This window comes from Zootoca vivipara, chromosome 4 (genome assembly GCF_965207765.1).
Source record: "Zootoca vivipara chromosome 4, rZooViv2.hap1.1, whole genome shotgun sequence".
In the NCBI taxonomy this organism is placed as follows: Eukaryota; Metazoa; Chordata; class Lepidosauria; order Squamata; family Lacertidae; genus Zootoca; species Zootoca vivipara.
The window spans coordinates 84,818,614-84,836,455 of record NC_142587.1 but is presented as its reverse complement, the minus strand read 5'-3'; the positions used below and the strand labels follow the sequence as shown (position 1 = coordinate 84,836,455).

Genomic DNA, 17,842 nt, shown 5'->3' with positions numbered 1-17,842 from the left:
AGTCCTGTTTGCTTACCTCCTTTGTTATTATTGCCTTAGCATCAAACCTGTCATTGCTATTTTGACAGCTCATTCCTCATGACCAGTTGTGTCAGCTCACTGGAGAGAGGAGGGGAACACTTACATGTTGAGCAAGCTACACCTGGAGTCAGGGACTGGCTGGGCTAAGAGGAATGGTGGAAGGCACCAGTTGGGGGACCCCCCAAGGGAAACCCCAGAGGTGCCATGAGATTGGTGGTGGGGCACCAAGGAGAGGGATCTTCTTCAGAGGAAGAAGACTGGGAGGAGGTGATGGATGCTGAAGGGGCAGCAGAGTTCAGTGAGCAGCGAGAGCTTGTGACAGGGAGCCGTTCAGTGTCTGAGTAGAGGAGGGAGGTTAAGAGACTGCTGAAGAATCCCAGTAATCTCCCCCTTCTGCTGTGACAAGCTCCCCTTTCCCTGGTCTCAAAGAACATGCAGAATAATGAAGAGAGCAGAACAGAAGCCAGAGGTGCACAGACCTAGTTTGAGACTGTTGGAAAGCATCTGGGAAGGGAAAGCATCTGTTTCTTTTGTGATGACTTGTGTCTGACACCTGGTGTGCTGACATAGCCTTTGGGATGTTTAGATTTTGTAGACGTTGCACATGAACACATTTGCATTGTCCACTCTTCACGAGCATCATGTTCTTTGCTAGCTCAGAGGACATGAAAGGTGGTGTCAAAGGGACAGGAGCTGGCATAGCCAACCTGGTTCATTTTGTGAATATTATTTATTGATTGATAAATCTATCCACCACCACAACAACCCACCTTCAAAGCGGAATATGACTTTTGCTAATTTGGGTTATGAGGAACGGCTTAGGGAGCCGGGTATGTTTAGCCTGGAGAAGAGACGGTTAAGAGGTGATATGATAGCCATGTTCAAATATATAAAAGGATGTCATATAGAGGAGGGAGAAAGGTTGTTGCTCCAGAGAAGCGGACACGGAGCAATGGATTTCAGACTACAAGAAAGAAGATTCCACCTAAACATTAGGAAGAACTTCCTGACAGTAAGAGCTGTTAGGCAGTGGAATTTGCTACCAAGGAGTGCGGTGGAGTCTCCTTCTTTGGAGGTCTTTAAGCAGAGGCTTGACAGGCATATGTCAAGAATGCTTTGATGGTGTTTCCTGCTTGGCAGGGGGTTGGACTGTATGGCCCTTGCGGTCTCTTCCAACTCTATGATTCTATGACTATTCACAAGGAAGGTCCCTTGGCTACAGTGTCTGCATGGGCCAGCTCAAAAGCCTGAGCTGCCATTAATGTTATAAGGGCAGGAGCAAATCTCAGGCTCATGTGACCTTCCAGTTTCTGTAGTTCAGAAATGAAATGCATCTCAAAACATCTGGAGGCCACCAGATTGGGGAAGGCTGTAGTAGATCCCATGACTGAGCTCACATGCATTGTCAAACAAGCACACACATCCCAAAACATGTAATTCCCCCTTGTGAACAGCCCACCACATGCCTGAAGCAAAGAGTCAAGTTTCAATGAAAAGGTCAAACCAAATGGAACTCTAACCCCATGAAAAAACATACAGCTGCCCTACCTGGACAACGGTATAGTTAATAATGTCCACTAAGACTTTTTAACACACATATATTTCACATTCTAATTTATCGGTATTAACACGGAATTCTAGAAAAATTTTGCCCAAGTGAAGAGTTGTAAAGAATCTTTTCAAAATACGTAATAAAGCTGAGAATCTTTGGCTTCAAAGCTGCTCATTGAGTACAGGAGCATAATGAATTAAGCATCTTAAAGAGGTATCCTGGGGGGGGGGAAATAAAACCCAGGTTGAATAAAAGAAGACCAAGAAATCCCATAAGCCATGTTTGGCTTCCCACGAGTTCCACCAGAATGCTAAGTGGCAACTCACTCAATATTTCAACTGTATTCCAAGAAGGGTTTGATAGAGATATAAAAACAGGGAGCAGATAATGCATTCAGCTTGATAAAAGAAACCAATCTAGAGGACGGAGATAATTTTAGAACTCTACCACTGATGTAATCACCAGAACAGGAGTGGTTTAAAAGTTCACAATATTACCTGATAACAAGCCAATTTCAGTTTAATGCAGGAAATGCTATTGTAAAACTATTCCTTTCATCCTTAGAGACAGGCATGAAACAGCAACCCATAAAAATGAAGTGCAGCTTCAGATGGCTGTGAAGTATAAATCCTTGTCTGTGAAATCTTCCACCCTATTTTCCCATTATATCCACAACCAAGAGTTCATTGCCTTGAAACTCCTAAGCTGGCCGACATTTTGCACTGGACAGGTCGCATTGGGTGGGTGGGTGAAATCAAATCAAAAACATGATTGGAAAGGATCCTCTTCCATACCTTAATCAAAAAACTTTCTCATAAGTTCAAAAGCACATTCTCATAATATGTCCAAAAGCTGGCTGTGTAAGTAGCCTTTAAAAGTATGTTATTTTACCAGGAGGCAGGCAGTAAATGAATATCTATATTCTGTGAAAATAATAAGCATTCAGTATTGCTCAGCAAGAATCAGGTGAGGCTCAAGGCATTAATATGCCTCACCAAAAATTCAGTCCCATGATCTTTTTTTTCAAAGTGCCAAAAGTTTAAACCTGGCCATGGAAGCTACTAGATGCAGTTAACACTATAGTATATAATGAGAGAATTGTGGCATTTTATATGCAGCTAAAAGAATACAGACAAGGTAGAACTCAACTCTTGCCCACTGAATACGTACATACGCAGGAAGAGCTGGTTTAGTGTAGTGGCTAAGATACTGAGCTGCGAATCAGAAGATCCGCAGTTTGAATCTCACCTCTGACATTAACTCAAGCCCTAAGTACACTATAGACTTAAAGCAGTAGCCTGCCACCTTAAACAGTCCTGGCTTTCCACAAAGAATTATGGGAACTGTAGTTTGCCAGGGATGCTGAGAGTTGTTAGGAGGATACTCTCCTCATGGAGGAAGAGGCAGCTATCAATGGCTGCCAGCCATGATGTCTATGCTCTTCCACCACAGCTGGAGGCAGCCATGCTTTTGAATACTAGTTGCCGGAGACCACAGGAGGGGAGAGGGCTCATGTGCTTGGATCCTGCTTGAAGGCTTCCCACAGGCATCTGGTTGGCTATTGTGAGAACAGGATGCTGGATTAGATGGGCCATTTGTTTGCTCCAGCAGGCTCTTCCTGTGTTCTTATATGTTCTCCCTATGTTCTTAGGGGAAACCTATAAGGCGTAGCAAGCCCAGGTGGTACCCGGTGCATAATTTTTTGTCAACCCCCCCCCCACGCAGCTCTGGCTCTGGTGAAAAGTGAAAAACATGAATTGCAAAAAAAAATCTAGAGCTTAAAGAACAAAACTGACTTCAGATATGAAATCAGCATTGAAAGAACATATAAGAACAGTTGAAAAAATCTCATGCAACAGAAAATAAAAAAAATGTTCCCCAGTGGGGGGGCACTGAGTGTCACCCCCCCCAGGGTGGCACCCAGGGTGACCCACCCCCATTGCCCCCCTTGCTACGCCACTGCCTATTCCCCTCCCAGAGAATACAGTTCCCCGAGTCCCTGCAAAAAGAGACTGACTGCTAAACCAGCCCAGGAATTGGAGCTCTGGGAGAGGAATTGGGGCCCTTTACAAAGCTCAACACCTTTAACAAAATACCGTTCCCAGGATTCTTTGGAGGATGCTATGACTGTTTAAAGTGGTATGATAGTGCTTTTAAAGTATAGTGCAGATGGGCCCTCACTTAAATGGTCTTGGTCAAACCAATAAGTGGTTTCTCAGTCTCAGCCTCACCCCCAGTTTCAATATGGGGGATAATAATATTGATTTGCCTTACAAAAGTATAACAACCTTATGGGCTTGTTGAATAAATTGCTGCTATATAATGTATGTGAAGCACTTTGAACAGTTAAGAAAAACAAAACACTATACAAATGAAACATATTATTATTAAGGACCATTCTAAGGTGCTCCACTTTAAACACAGGTGCAGATTAGGGATGAGATGAAGTGGTGAAGAAGGGAAGTTATTGTGCTTTTCCACACAACCAGGTGAGAATTCTGCATGGAACAGATGAACCTATCTTGATACATGCATTCCTCATTGTTAAGGCTATTTGTATGCTACTGTCTTTCGACAAAGCGTTGTGCTCATGAGCTCAGTCTAGGTCTAGAAATGCGTGTGGATTGTGGGATGGGAAGGAATATTCTAGAACCAAATAGTAACAGCTGAAGATTCCCAAACTTTCTTCAGAAACACCATGGAGTATTCCACTAAGCACCACCTTAAGGATGCTGATCACTATCTGGAGAATAAGTGCGGTTCCTGACAATGCAGAAACCATTCATCCCTACACTAAATGTAACTTAAGATGTCTAGCAGCTCTGGGCTACAACATGGCACACTGGTGGATGTTAGCCCAATCAAAAATAGACTTCATGCATTGCATATGATTCTGTTCATCATAGTCTTTTAGGGAATCTGAACCTGTATTGGGATCAGGGGAGTCTTTGGGGGAGCGCTTCAACATAATCCAGAATACTTTATGAGCAAGCAGAAGCCTATGCACAGGCCCCAGCAATGGCTTACTCTGCTTCTGGCGATCTCTGTGTTGCAATGGATATATCAAGGTATGCGAAATACATTGGTGGATGTGGCCTCTTGCTCCCCCATACAACACTAATGTTCTGTAACATATATCCATTACATCGGATCCAGGTGTGGGCAACTGTTTCTTCATGGTGTACATATGCTGGACTGGGTGAATATGTATCAACTGGGATTAGCTATCTGGAATACATGTATGCCCATAATATTTTTCCCTTATTTACATTTTAAGTGTGCTTAAGTCAATAGGCTGTGTGCGCAAAGGGCTGTGTGCAGCAGCATTTAAATACCTGCATGCCTACTCACTGTGTAACATGTAGGCTGATCGATTATTATTTTTTAAAGCCAACTAGGAAATTCAGCCAAAAGAATACTGCTATCATGCTCACTGCATGCACTGAGGATTTCAGCTTTTGGCTTCTCTTGTTTTCTACTGCTTAATCCCATATTTGAAGTCAGATACCATAAATCAGTATTATTAATGATCAGCTGTCATGGCACTTAGTACTTTGGGAGTTGGGAGGCTATGGGCGCCTCTACCAGCTACAAGCCAGGCTGTTAGCAAAGTTCAATGGCCACTGGGCAAACTTCTGCAGACTGCTCCTCCTTCAAGGGAAAGAGGTCCTGTTAAGTTGCAAACGGGATGGCATGGTCTCTTTTTATCGAGGTGGCCTTGCACTGCAGACACAATCGCAACGCTCATGGTGCTCCAGTTGAATATCGATCAGCGCCATGTTGTTCTTGGTTCTGCCCCTCCGCCTGATGTGACCTGCTTCAGGGATGAACCTCAACACCTGGGAAGGAAAGCAGACGTTTTGTCAGTGGCATTGGAACACCGGAACATGCCTATTGGTCAGGAGTCAGACTATTGGTCAATCTAGCTCAGTATTTGTCAGGGACTGTGCTGAGGAGGGTTGAACTGAGGAAGAATGGTAGGAGCCACCCCATCCCCCTGATCCTGAATCTTCCCAGGAGCCGGAGGACAGCATGGATTTGGAACAGTGGTTTGCAGAGGGGCCTAGTTCAGAAGGCAGAAGCTGGGAAATACTGGATAAGGAACAGCTAGCAGAAGAAACACTAGAAGAGAGGGTGTTAACAGATTCACAGTCTCTGGATAGTATGCACCCTCCTTTCCCAAAGTCATGGAGGGTACAAACTCAGATTACAAGACGTAGGAGTGATATAGATTAATAGGAATTGGGGGGGGGGAGTGTCCCTTAATTGGGAACACTGCCGTTTCTAGGAAATGTGTTCTTTGTTTTCTCACTGTGGTTATTAAAGATTTTAACTGGTAAGGCATTCCTTTTGTTTGATCTCTTATCTACTGCTGATTTCCTGAAGCCTGATAGTATTGTCGACACGGACTGCCAGTTGCTTTCAGGAAGCAGTTTTCCCCAGCTCTACTTGGTAGACTCCAGGGGCTGAACCTGGAAGCTTTTGCTCGCAAGGTAGATGCTACATCACTGAGCTACAGTCCTTTCAAAGTGTGTATGCAAGGCCCTTCCCCAGCCAATGTGGTAGGAAAGGTGTAACCACAAGAGAATGGTCAAGGCGTGGGCTTGACCAATGTTTTGTTAAGCTTTGTATTTGTGCAACACCCAACTGTGAGCTCTCCATGGTTCTGACAAGCTGCTTGTTTGCTCTGCTACTCTGCTTGTGATCTGGCAGTGCCTTACTGGATTAGACTGAACTTCCAAGCTAGCCTTGCTGTGATTCTCCTCTTCGGGATGTGGCCTCTGTCCTATGAGCACCAGCTGAATCCCCCATGTGACCCTAAGCTGGAAGAACACAGGACAGCACTCTTCTTGCTTGTGTTGCATCAAAGTGTTAAAACCTTCCTATATGGGAAGGTTGTTGACCTTCAGGTGCTGACTTTATCTTTCAGAGTTTTTTATGATGTCTCTTACTTCAGCTTCCCACCCCCCACCCAATTGTTATTTCTGTATAATACTGCTGTTTTATTGCATCACTATCTTGTAAGCCACCTTGAAGTATATACGATGGGGTATAAATCAGGAGTGTGCACCAACCACAACATTTGATTTATACCCCAATCTGGCTCTTCAGAAACAGTCCTATTTTGGTCTGAAGTGCTTTGGTGGCTACCTGGTTTGGCTCTGACCTAAATCCACATCCTAATATGGAAATTGAACCAATTTAACATCGAGCCAGTGCCAGGCTAGAGAGCAGGGCATATAAAGCAGATCTTAATGCTTGGGAAGGTTCTTAGAGGGAGAGGCAGACCTTCAATATCCTGCCTCTCAGTTGTTTAAGGGTCAATACCAGCACTCTAAATCGGACTCAGAAACAAACTGGTAGCCAAAAGTAAATGGTGCAGGATTGTTGTAATACATACTGAGCATCTTGCTACTTGCACTCAATTGCATAGCATGCTCAGGAAGTAGCCTGTGTACCAGAGCCCTGGAATCCCCACATATCCAAGTTGGTAGGTGCCTTGGAGTACACTTGGTGCAATGCATGCAGGGATACGTGCTATATAGCAGGGGTGGGGAGCCTTAAGCCCAGAAGCAAAATACAGCTCTCCAGGCCTCTCTGGCCAGCCCTTGGGACTCTCCCCTAGCAATACTCTTTCACCGTGCCTCCTCAAGTGTTTTTGCCTGGCTAGAAGTTGTCCATGAACTCTGATGATGCCTCTTGCCTGTCTGGATGAAGAATAGAGGCGTGTGTTCATGTGTATGTGTGTAGATGTCCCCAGGTAACATATACATTGATTGTTCCACCTACTTTTGCCTCTGGCCCCTCCCAGCACTAGCCTTGGATAACTGACAGGTTATCCAAGATCAAATGTGGCCCTTGGCTTGAAAAAGCTTCTCCACCTTTGCTCCGTAGGCACCACCTCTTCTACCTGCAGCTTTTTGAGTGGAGAAGATGGATCGTGCTCAAGCGCTTTCTCAAAATATAATTAAAGTAAAATGCACTTTGAAATGTACCAGCATTGTTCAGTGAAAACAGCCTTTTCGAATGAAAGCACATGTAAAGGGATGAGGATCTGCCCAGCATTTAAGCCAGCAGACCTCCTGACAGTTTAGGGATTTTGTCTTCTCTGTATTTTCCGTTAAGAAACATGAGCGCAGTATATGCACTTTGCTGATAACGGGAGAGAAATGAATTGGCAGGCACTTTCCCACCCAAGGCCGGAAAGCGGTGTTTGAACAACACAGAAATTGGGCGGCTTTACTAAGTGATCAAGGGACTGATGCTTAACATTTCAATCCAAGCTTCCATCTAATAGTCTTAGGCTCAGGTTTATTCAGCAGACCTGAAAAAGATGAAAAAGGCAAGGTCGTCTGCCATAGTCACGGTATATTAAAGGGAACTCTGTGTATTTAAAATAAAAGCTCACATTTGCATGTTGCAGGCACGAGGCTTGCTGAAATATGCAAGCCTACTGAAAGGAAGCTACCTAATATGGAGCCTATTCCTCGACAGTGAATACAACTGGGACCTGAAGCAAAAAGGTTGCAGTGTATCCTTCTCACCTCCTAACATGAGTGGTCCTAACAAAATAAAAAAAAAATCCTTCCAGCAGCAACTTAAAGACCAACTAAGTTTTTATTTTGGTATGAGCTTTCGTGTGCATGCACACTTCTTCAGATACACTGAAATAGAAGTCCCCAGACGCTTAAATGTAGAGAAAGGGTGGGGAGGGGTATCACTCAGAGGGGTGGTGGAAATGGGTGGTTGACTGACTGATAGCTGTTGACTGTAAACGACTGCAAATGGTCTTGCATGAAAAAGCAAGGGGATCGCTTTATCATGTATAATAAGATAAGATCCAACGTCTCTGTTCAAACCAGGTCTCTCCATGGTTTTAAGCTTGGTGATAAGTTGCAATTCAGCAACTTTTCTTTCCAGTCTATTTCTGAAATTCTTTTGTAGTAAGACAGCTACTTTGAGATCTTGTATAGAATGTCCTGGGAGATTGAAGTGTTCTCCTACTGGTTTCTCTGTCTTGTAATTCCTGATGTCAGATTTATGTCCATTTATCCTTTGGCGTATGAGTGGTCCTGTTCAGGGTTTCAGCCAGCCAAGTGTCCTCTTTCAGGATACTATAAATTGCTAGAGGCTGATGCAGAATATTGCCTACACTACCTTCCCAGTTTTCCACTTTCCTTTTCAATGAACTATCAACATTTCGAGGCTACTGAAGATGCTCAGTCCTCATTTGCCCCCTTAGGCTTTCAAATGCTTTTGTTTTCTTCTGTGAACCTCAGAGGTCCACTGAGCAGACTGATACTTTCCTCTTGTTTCCTCCTGTTTCCCACAGGCATCTGGCTGTCCAGAGAACAGAAATGCTGAACAGAAAGGCTGGCCATTGGCCTGATACAGCAGGCTCTTTTTGGGATCGCCTGTAGTTTTTCAGTGGTCCTATCTGAGATCTGCTTCTGGTGGCAATCACAACCTGAGTTTGCCATTAGAGGGATTAGTGAAGCTTGGGCAGATGCTCATAGCATGGAGCATTGATGTGTTTGTTCGCGAATCCTGTTTGCTGTGCGCATCCCAACAACGTCACCCCCAACACACATGTTCTTTGAACACCCTAGACAAGTACAGATGTAACTTTAAACCACCATAATAGCTTTACAAGTGCAAGTCATAGCGAACCCTGGACTTGCCCATGTGGTTTCTGATCTCTTTATTGAGTATGTGCTAGAGGAGAGCATGGGAGAATGGGATGCACAAGCTTGGAGGGAGGCTAAGTTTGTTTAATATGGTATCCGAGTGTTGGATTTTTTGAATAGTCAAATTACTTTAGAGCCGGTCTAATGTAAATACTGTCTGTTTAAGAGAAACCGGTGCCGGTGATTTCTGTTAATTGCTCACAGGCGTGGGCTCTGCTCCTTGTATATAAGGCTCTGCCAGAAAGCCTTCTGCATATCTTAGATCTCTTAGTAGATCACTCTCTCAGTTGAATCTTAGTAAGAGAGAGACTCAGTTTAAGAGATTCCCAGTTGAATCTTAGTATGAGAGTTGCTTAGTTATAAAGCTAGTTTGCTGTTAATTCTCGGGTAGTTTAAGGGGAGTTATGTGGGAGTTTGTGGGAGGTTTGGAATGGTTTGAAGGTTGGAATGTGGGTAGATAAAGTTGCTAAGAGAGAAAGCATTTATCTTTAGTTTAAAGTCTCTTTAGAGTCAGTTTGTTTTTCAGTTAAAGAAACCCAATCATTTGTATTTTCATCTGTATACTTTTACAAGTGTGCATCTAGTAAGGGGTTTCATATAAGGGAGATAATTCCCTACGCTCTTGGTGGTGTTTTCTTAGCCAGGTCGACTTCTGACTGCATATACTCTGTGTGAAGCGTACTTTAAAGGGCAGCTGGAAACTGGGATATATGATTTAGGTTAAGCAAGTTTCAATACCCAGTTTTCTCCTATATTATTCTTATTTATATATATATATATATATATATATATATATATATATATATATATATAAAAACTGAATGCACCCCAGATCTGTGTCCTCCATTGTGCAGACTCAGAGCCAATTCACCCTTGGGTGAACATGTTTGACCTCTGCGCAGACAGAGTGTGGCGCACACAGTGCTTCATTGCATCCCTTCTCTTCCTCCCTCCTGAGCTCTCAAGAAAACGTGAGGAAATTTGGGGAAACAGAGAGAAAATTATTTCCTGACCTCATAGGAGGAAAGGGTCGTTCAGGGACTCTGCTATGTAATTGCTTTGAACTTTTACATTGGCTTTACCATCCGTAGGATGCTAAGTATGAAGTAAGGATAGGGCTTGACAGAGGAATGGGAAGGAAAAGAAAACTGTGCCTCAGAAAATATTCCTCCCCTCATCCCTTCATATATCAGAGATTGAATCAATCTTGTATACGGAGCCCTGTTAATAAAAAACTAGATGGAAAATGCAACTGTTGAGCCAGATAGTGTTTATAAGAATATAAAAGATTATGATGGCCTTATAAAAGTTCTCATAGAATTGACTATATGGGAAAGGCAGGTGAATGTGATGCAGGTCTGAGCTCCCTGCCTTGTAACTTTATTGAAGGATATCAAGGGGTTGTGTTTGTGCCACATTTCCTCGGGTGATAAATGCTCTGGGCTTTTAATGCAACCTGCATCTCACTTCCTGACCTTGTTTGACTATGGAGTAATCTGGGGTCACTAAACATACTTGAGAATGAAAAGGCTGAGTAAAGTCATCTCTCTTTTTAATTTGATTATTAATTTCTTGGCTTCTAACCAATCAATATTTTTTAACTTTCCTATGCATCTAAAAAAAAGGGGGGGGAAGCCAATTTCTCTTCTAAGAAGGGGGTGCTGGATCAGATCAACAGCCTATCTAGTCCGACACCCTGTTTTCACAATAACTGACCCAGATGTCTATGCAAGCAGGACCTGAGTGCCACAGAAATCTCCCCTCCTGTGATCCCCAGCAACTGGCACTCGGAAGCTGTCTGGGGCTGGTGGGAGTTAGAGTCTATGACATCTGGACAGACAAAGCATTCCCATCCCTGTAATAGGGGACTTAATGGTGGGCCACATTTGAAAACCTCTATACAAAGTTACAACCGTTAATTTTGGTTGGAAAATAAAAAAGTGACAAAAGAAAATATTCAGATTAGGCTTCTATTCCAAATTATATAACAACAACAACAACAACAACAACAACAACAACAACAATTTATTATTTATACCCCGCCCATCTGGCTGGGTTTCCCCAGCTACTCTGGGCAGCTTCCAACAGAAAAATGAAATAAAATAATAATCTATTAAATATTAAGCCTCCCTAAACAGGGCTGCCTTCAGATGTCTTCTAAAAATCTGGTAGCTGTTTTTCTCTTTGACATCTGATGGGAGGGCATTCCACAGGGTGGGCGCCACCACCAAGAAGGCCCTCTGCCTGGTTCCCTGCAACTTGGCTTCTCGCAACGAGGGAACCACCAGAAGGCCCTCGGTACCGGACCTCAGTGTCCAGGCAGAACGATGGGGGTGGAGACGCTTCTTCAGGTATACTGGACCAAGGTCATTTAGGGCTTTAAAGGTCAGCACCAACACTTTGAACTGTGCTCGGAAACGTACTGGGAGCCAATGTAGATCTTTCAAGACCGGTGTTATGTGGTCTCGGCGGCCGCTCCCAGTCACCAGTCTAGCTGCCGCATTCTGGGTTAGCTGTAGTTTCCGGGTCACCTTCAAAGGTAGCCCCACGTAGAGCGCATTGCAGTAGTCCAAGCGGGAGATAACCAGAGCATGCAACACTCTGGCGAGACAGTCTGCAGGCAGGTAGGGTCTCAGCCTGCATACCAGATGGAGCTGACAAACAGCTGCCCTGGACACAGAATTGACCTGTGCCTCCATGGACAGCTGTGAGTCCAGAATGACTCCCAGGCTGCACACCTGGTCCTTCAGGGGCACAGTTACCCCATTCAGGACCAGGGAATCCTCCACACCTGCCCGCCTCCTGTCCCCCACAAACAGTACTTCTGTCTTGTCAGGATTCAACCTCAATCTCCACGTTGCATTGCATATTTTTACAGTTTTGGATTGTGAACTGCCCTGCGACAAATATTTTTGACGGGCAGTACACAAATGTCTTATATAAAATATTCTGCTGTATAACATTGAACGTTTTGTACATGCAATACATTTGCCCATCTGTAGGAAGGCCTCATAATAAGTTAGCTTTACATAGACCAGACATCTCCAAAGTTCGGCCCTCCAGATGTTTTGGACTACAATTCCCATCTCCCCCGACCACTGGTCCTGTTAGCTAGGGATCATGGGAGTTGTAGGCCAAAACATCTGGAGGGCCGCAGTTTGGGGATGCCTGACATAGACAATTTTTTAAATGATAGAGTGTATGGTCACACTATACATTCAGAGGTGGCATAGTCCCTTGAGAATTGTCCCATTGTGCCTCTTGCTCAGTGTTGGAATTGATCCCAAGAAAGGAAAGGCAGGAGATGCTCTCAGCAACCCCTCTTGCTCTTGCTGATAACGTTTTTTTTAATGAGAGGAAATGGCTAGATAAATGTGGAACAAAGCTAGGGATGAATGCTTAGCCCTAGGATTCAGAAAAATTCAAGAATTTTGCCTGGGAAGAATGTGCTGGACTAACATCACTCTGGTCTTTCATGTACCCAATATAGATTAAACTTCACAGTGCCTATTAATTCTAATATCCAAATCTATGTTCATTGTACGGTTAATTCATCCCTAAAGGATACATTTACATTTAAATTTACAAAAGCCAGGTCATTCGAAGCTAAAGCTAGAACATTGTCCTTAATTAATTCCAGTCTGAGAGATAAAAAGAATGGAAGGAATTAATAGCAATTCTTGTGGTGGAGTCAGCGAGCAAATTCCCTCTCCTGCACCACACACACACACACACACACACACACACACAGAGGTTTTCTCATCCGGTGGAACTCAGGTATCTCCCCATCATGCCTACCTAGTGGCCAAATAATCTGTTATCCTGGACCTTTAATATTCACCATAAATCACCAACATTAGATTAATATCTGGGTGCTGCATAAGCATCCCCCCAAAAAGTAGAGCTGCCCTGTTTTCATTTGATCACGCTCAGGATGCAGCAAGTTTACAATGTTGCTAAAAAAAAGCCTCCCCTCCACATCCCACTTCAATCAACCCATATAGAGATGAGCTCTCTCAGGTGTTTAACTTTCTTAATTAAGAGCATGTGTTATAAATTTTGAAATCCCACCAATAAGATGTTTAGTAAGTAAGTAAGGAGAAGCAGGGAGCGGTTGAATTCAGGCCCCTGAATCCCTTCCAGCAGCTGCTTGGTGAGGTGGGTATTTTTAGGGTTGCCATATTTCAAAAAGAAAAATTCCTGAAACACGCAAAATTGTTGAGCTTTTTTTTTTTTTAGAAAGCCCCCCCCCTCCTCCTTATGATTTTATGCTTTTGAAGCTGTTTATGCTGCTTTTTTTCCAGCGCGTTGCCGTACATCTGGGTTTCCTCTGACATTTTGCCAGGACATGTCAGGAATTCTCCTGGCGTATGGCAAGCCTAGGCATCCTTTTTCTAAAGGGCTACATGAATGCAACCTGAATGCTGTTGAATCAAACTGGGGGATAAGGCCTGCAATATCCATGAGTGCAGAGGCAGGCAGCTTATTTCCACTGAAGGCTGCATTCCCTTGGGGATAATCTGTTGGGAGCCACAAAACAGCAGTGGGTTGGGATAGAGGCAGATGTATGTGGGGCCACCCCATTGTTTTTCTCTCTACCATCCCCTCCTCTCTTTCTCTCTCTGCCCTCCATTCCTCCTCTACCACCGCCCAGTTGACGTATAATGCTTAATCATAGGTTGGGCTTGTTCTGTTTTGGTTTGTTCCTTAATGTTCACTGTTTTGCATGAAATAAAGGGGTGTTGTTGTTTTTTTTAAAAAAGGGGGAAATATAGGGTGTGTTTTTGTCATTGGAGTAGTTTAAACACTGAGGCCACTTCTCTCCTGTAGATGGTTAATAAAACACCTTCCTGAGTCTTGCACTTTGCAGTTGACAGAAGCTGAAGAGTAGGGAGAGGAAATAATTGAGCTGGAAAATGTTCATTGCCATGCACCCCCTCCCCCCATTTTGTTAGGGTTTGTAGGAATATTTAACTTAAATAATAAATAATTGATTGTGTAATCATTTATTACCTTGGATCCTGAACGCCTTGCGAGTCGAACATTTTGGCTCCCGAATGCTGCAAACCCAGAAGTGAGTGTTCTGGTTTGCCAACGTTCTTTGGAACACGAAAGTCCAATGCGACTTCCGCAGCTTCTGATTGGCTACAGGAGCTTCCTGCAGCCAACCAGAAGCTGCGCCTTGGTTTCCAAACGTTTTGGAAGTTGAACTTCCCAGGTACCACTATGTTTATTTCAGAAATTGTAAAGCAATAATGATAATTGCTGCAGCACTGTTGTAGTAGATTGCATTAAATACATTCCTACATTCTTGCTAATAATAATGATGATCAAAACTAAAAATAATAAATGAATAACTAAATTGTGTTACCAAGAAGAGTTGGTATGAAGGGGATGCATGTGTGTGTGAAAAGGTAAACATTTAGGAGGGCTTGCTTTTAAAACAGATTATCTTGAGGCTAGAAGACCATAGACGTAAGTAAAGACTGATGTACCTCATGATATTTTTTCACCAATTTTCCTGCTGTACATGTGCAAGATTTCCAGTTCGTGAACCCACAGCCACAGTTCCCCCCACAGCGCTGGACGAGAAGGCAGCGTGGAAAGAAAACAACATTGGTTTGCTTCAGTTCCTCCCTTATGTTGACAGAATAATTCCTTGGAGTGCAGCTGTATCGCTTCACATCGTCATTCAACCTATCCAAGTCAACTGAAATGGAAAAGGAGAGAGAGAGAGAGAGAGAGAGAGAGAGAGAGAGAGAGAGAGAGAGAGAGAGAGAGAGAGAGATGGCATTTGTAAAGAAAATTTATTTGTTCAATACATTTCTAACCTGTCCTTCCTCATAAGATCTCGGGGCCTGCAGGGAAGGGGGGCACCATACAAATTGCAATTCCTAAAATATATAAAGCTCTAAAACCAAAAGGAACAGGTAAAATGATGGTACAAACCTTAAAATCACAACACTTATAAAGATAATAAAATCTTAGAACTTCCACACGTAAATCCTTCCACACGTATAATACACTTCCGCAAGATATAGTAGTGACCAGCTCAGACAGCTCTATAATAAGAATAGGCCAATTTATAGAGGATGAGACCAGCAATGGCCAATAGTCATGAGGGTTAAGAAGATCCAGCAGGTTCTTCTAATGTTCTCAAACAATACTAACCTGTTCTGCCCGGACACCAAGGTCCAGCTCCGAGGGCCTTCTGGAGGTTCCCTCACTGCAAGAAGTGAGGTTATAGGGAACCAGACAGAGGGCTTTCTCGGTAGTGGCACCCGCCCTGTGGAACGCCCTCCCAGCAGAGCTCAAGGAAATAAACAACTACCTGACTTTTAGAAGACATTTGAAGGCAGTCCTGTTTGGGAAAGTTTTTAATGTTTGACATTTTATCGCTTTATTATTAATATTCTGTTGGGAGCCGCCCAGAGTGATGGGGAAAACCCAGCCAGATGGGCAGGGAATATATTATTATTATTATTATTATTATTATTATTATTATTATTATTATTACAAAGGCTCAAATGTGTTTTTACTTGCTGACCATAACACAAAGACCATGCAAAGTGCATTGCACCCACCCCCATTATTATGGATGGATGAATCTGTTCATTTGTGGTCTGTGTCACTCTTCCATGCTTTTACCCATAATATCCATTTCTGCTTTAAGCAACCCCTTTTTATAAATCTTCTCAAGTAGTAGTTAAATACATATTTTAATGTATACTTTAATACTGTTTAAATGTGTATTTTTCTCAAAATATGTATCAAAAGGTGTGATTTACCTCAAAGAATGTTTCTCAAGGTACGTTTTTCTCAAAAATAATTATGTAAAGGTGTAATTTCTCTTAATGAACATATTGTAAGGTAAATGTTTTCCAAAATATATATTCAAATAGGCGATGTCTCTCAAAGTACTTATTTACATGTGCATTTTATCTCAGGATATGCATTTTAATAACTGTTTTATCTCTAAATACATATTTAAATGCATTCATTCAATATACATATTTTAAAATGGCTGCTAAGAACATTTGGAAAAGTGCAAAATTGACTGTATATAAATTCTGCATTGTGCATTGTCCAAGAGGTGTGGATCATGTCTTTTCATACTGGAATTATGCAAGGATCAAATTCCTCCATCCATCAAAGGGAGCTGGCTGAAGACATTTTGCTGCGGTGAAGTACAACATAGCATCCTTACCATTCATATGTGCCGAAGGTGACTGGACTGGATGCTAGCAGGCCAGTTCCCAGTAGGAAATGGTGGCTCTTAGAATCCTCAAAACCATCATTTCCTGAAGGAATCATGACATCTGTGATCTTCCTAACAGGCAACGATGGTCCTGAGCCTGGATTTGTTGGTTGGGGAATAGGGTGATGACTTTTTCATTTTCCCCCCTCAAAAATTATTTCCTGTAGCACAAATGGATGAACTTTTGCCTATTAATGACTAAAATAAGGTATATTCCATTGAAATATTAAAAAAGGTTACACACAAACAGTTTTTAATTTTTTTGTATGCCGTATTACCATTTCATAAAATTGTATTAACAATCCTATATATATTTTGTATCAAATTTGGACACAACACCACATTCCACAATGGGGAGTGTTCTTAGCAACATAGGGTATACAAATGTCACACCTGCGCGAGGTAAAAGCCCCTTTTTGGGACCTCAAAACTCAGCCAGCAGACCCTGCCAGGCATGCTGGGAAAAGAACCTACAGGGGAGGTAGCAAAACATCGTCCTCTAGCAGCGTCTATACTGTTACTGCAGCTAAAAAAAGCTTCTTTGTGTGTTTGATGACCCTATATAATGTTGTATATATGTGCCTCTAAAGCTTGGGTTCAATTTTATATCTGCTTACGGTGACTTCAAAAATGGTCAGAAAACTGATAATTTTTTAAAAATCATTTTGTGCATGAGGTTTTTTTTAAATCAAATCTCTTTGAAAGTAAGATTTTATCTGATCTTTAATGAAAGCTCATCAAATTATGATACAGGGAAATGAGGTTGTAAAAAAGTCATCACCCTATTGGGGAACTAAGGTCTTGCTTGCAAAGGGTGGGATAGGGAGAGAACTAGCAAACAGAGGTTGGGAACCAGTGGCCCTCCAAATGTTGTTGAACTAAAACCTCAATCATCCCACGATGGCTAGAACTGATGGGAGTTGGAATCCAATGGGGACCCTGACCTAATTAGGATTCCTAGATGTGTGGAGATGTGTGCATGTTGCTTACACTTCATTGGTTCGCTGCAGGAAAGGGGGGGGGAGTAAATTTGCCAAATAAAATATGGAACTGCCTACTCCCTCTGCAATTGCACTGTGTGTTACTGGCATCCACTACAGAATAGAGTATCCCAATGAACACATACCAAGTTTCTAGACCATAAGGCTACAAGATAGCCTTAAAGGTACGGAGGCAATTCCTAGTGGATTTTCAGAAATGTGCTTTTTGCGGCGATGTGCATGGTGGTGGTAGGAAGGAAGGAAGCTAAATAGGATTTGCAAGTGGTCTAGGGATGACATTACAACATGTAGCAATTCCCTATGGAAATCTCACTATGAACAT

At 42.8% G+C, this 17,842-nt stretch overlaps 1 protein-coding gene across 1 annotated transcript in view; it reads right to left on the bottom strand.

The window, feature by feature from the left end:
* Positions 1-2,074: 2,074 nt before the first annotated feature.
* Positions 2,075-17,842, bottom strand: part of PDGFD (platelet derived growth factor D) — a 148,516-nt gene continuing 132,748 nt past the window's right edge. Inside the window, exons 6-7 of the mRNA XM_035115660.3 lie at positions 14,757-14,971; positions 2,075-5,412 (exon numbers count right to left, since the gene is read on the bottom strand). Of these exons, the coding sequence (XP_034971551.3) occupies positions 5,278-5,412; positions 14,757-14,971 (350 nt within the window). The 3' untranslated portion in view covers positions 2,075-5,277. The remainder of the gene's footprint in view (positions 5,413-14,756; positions 14,972-17,842) is intronic.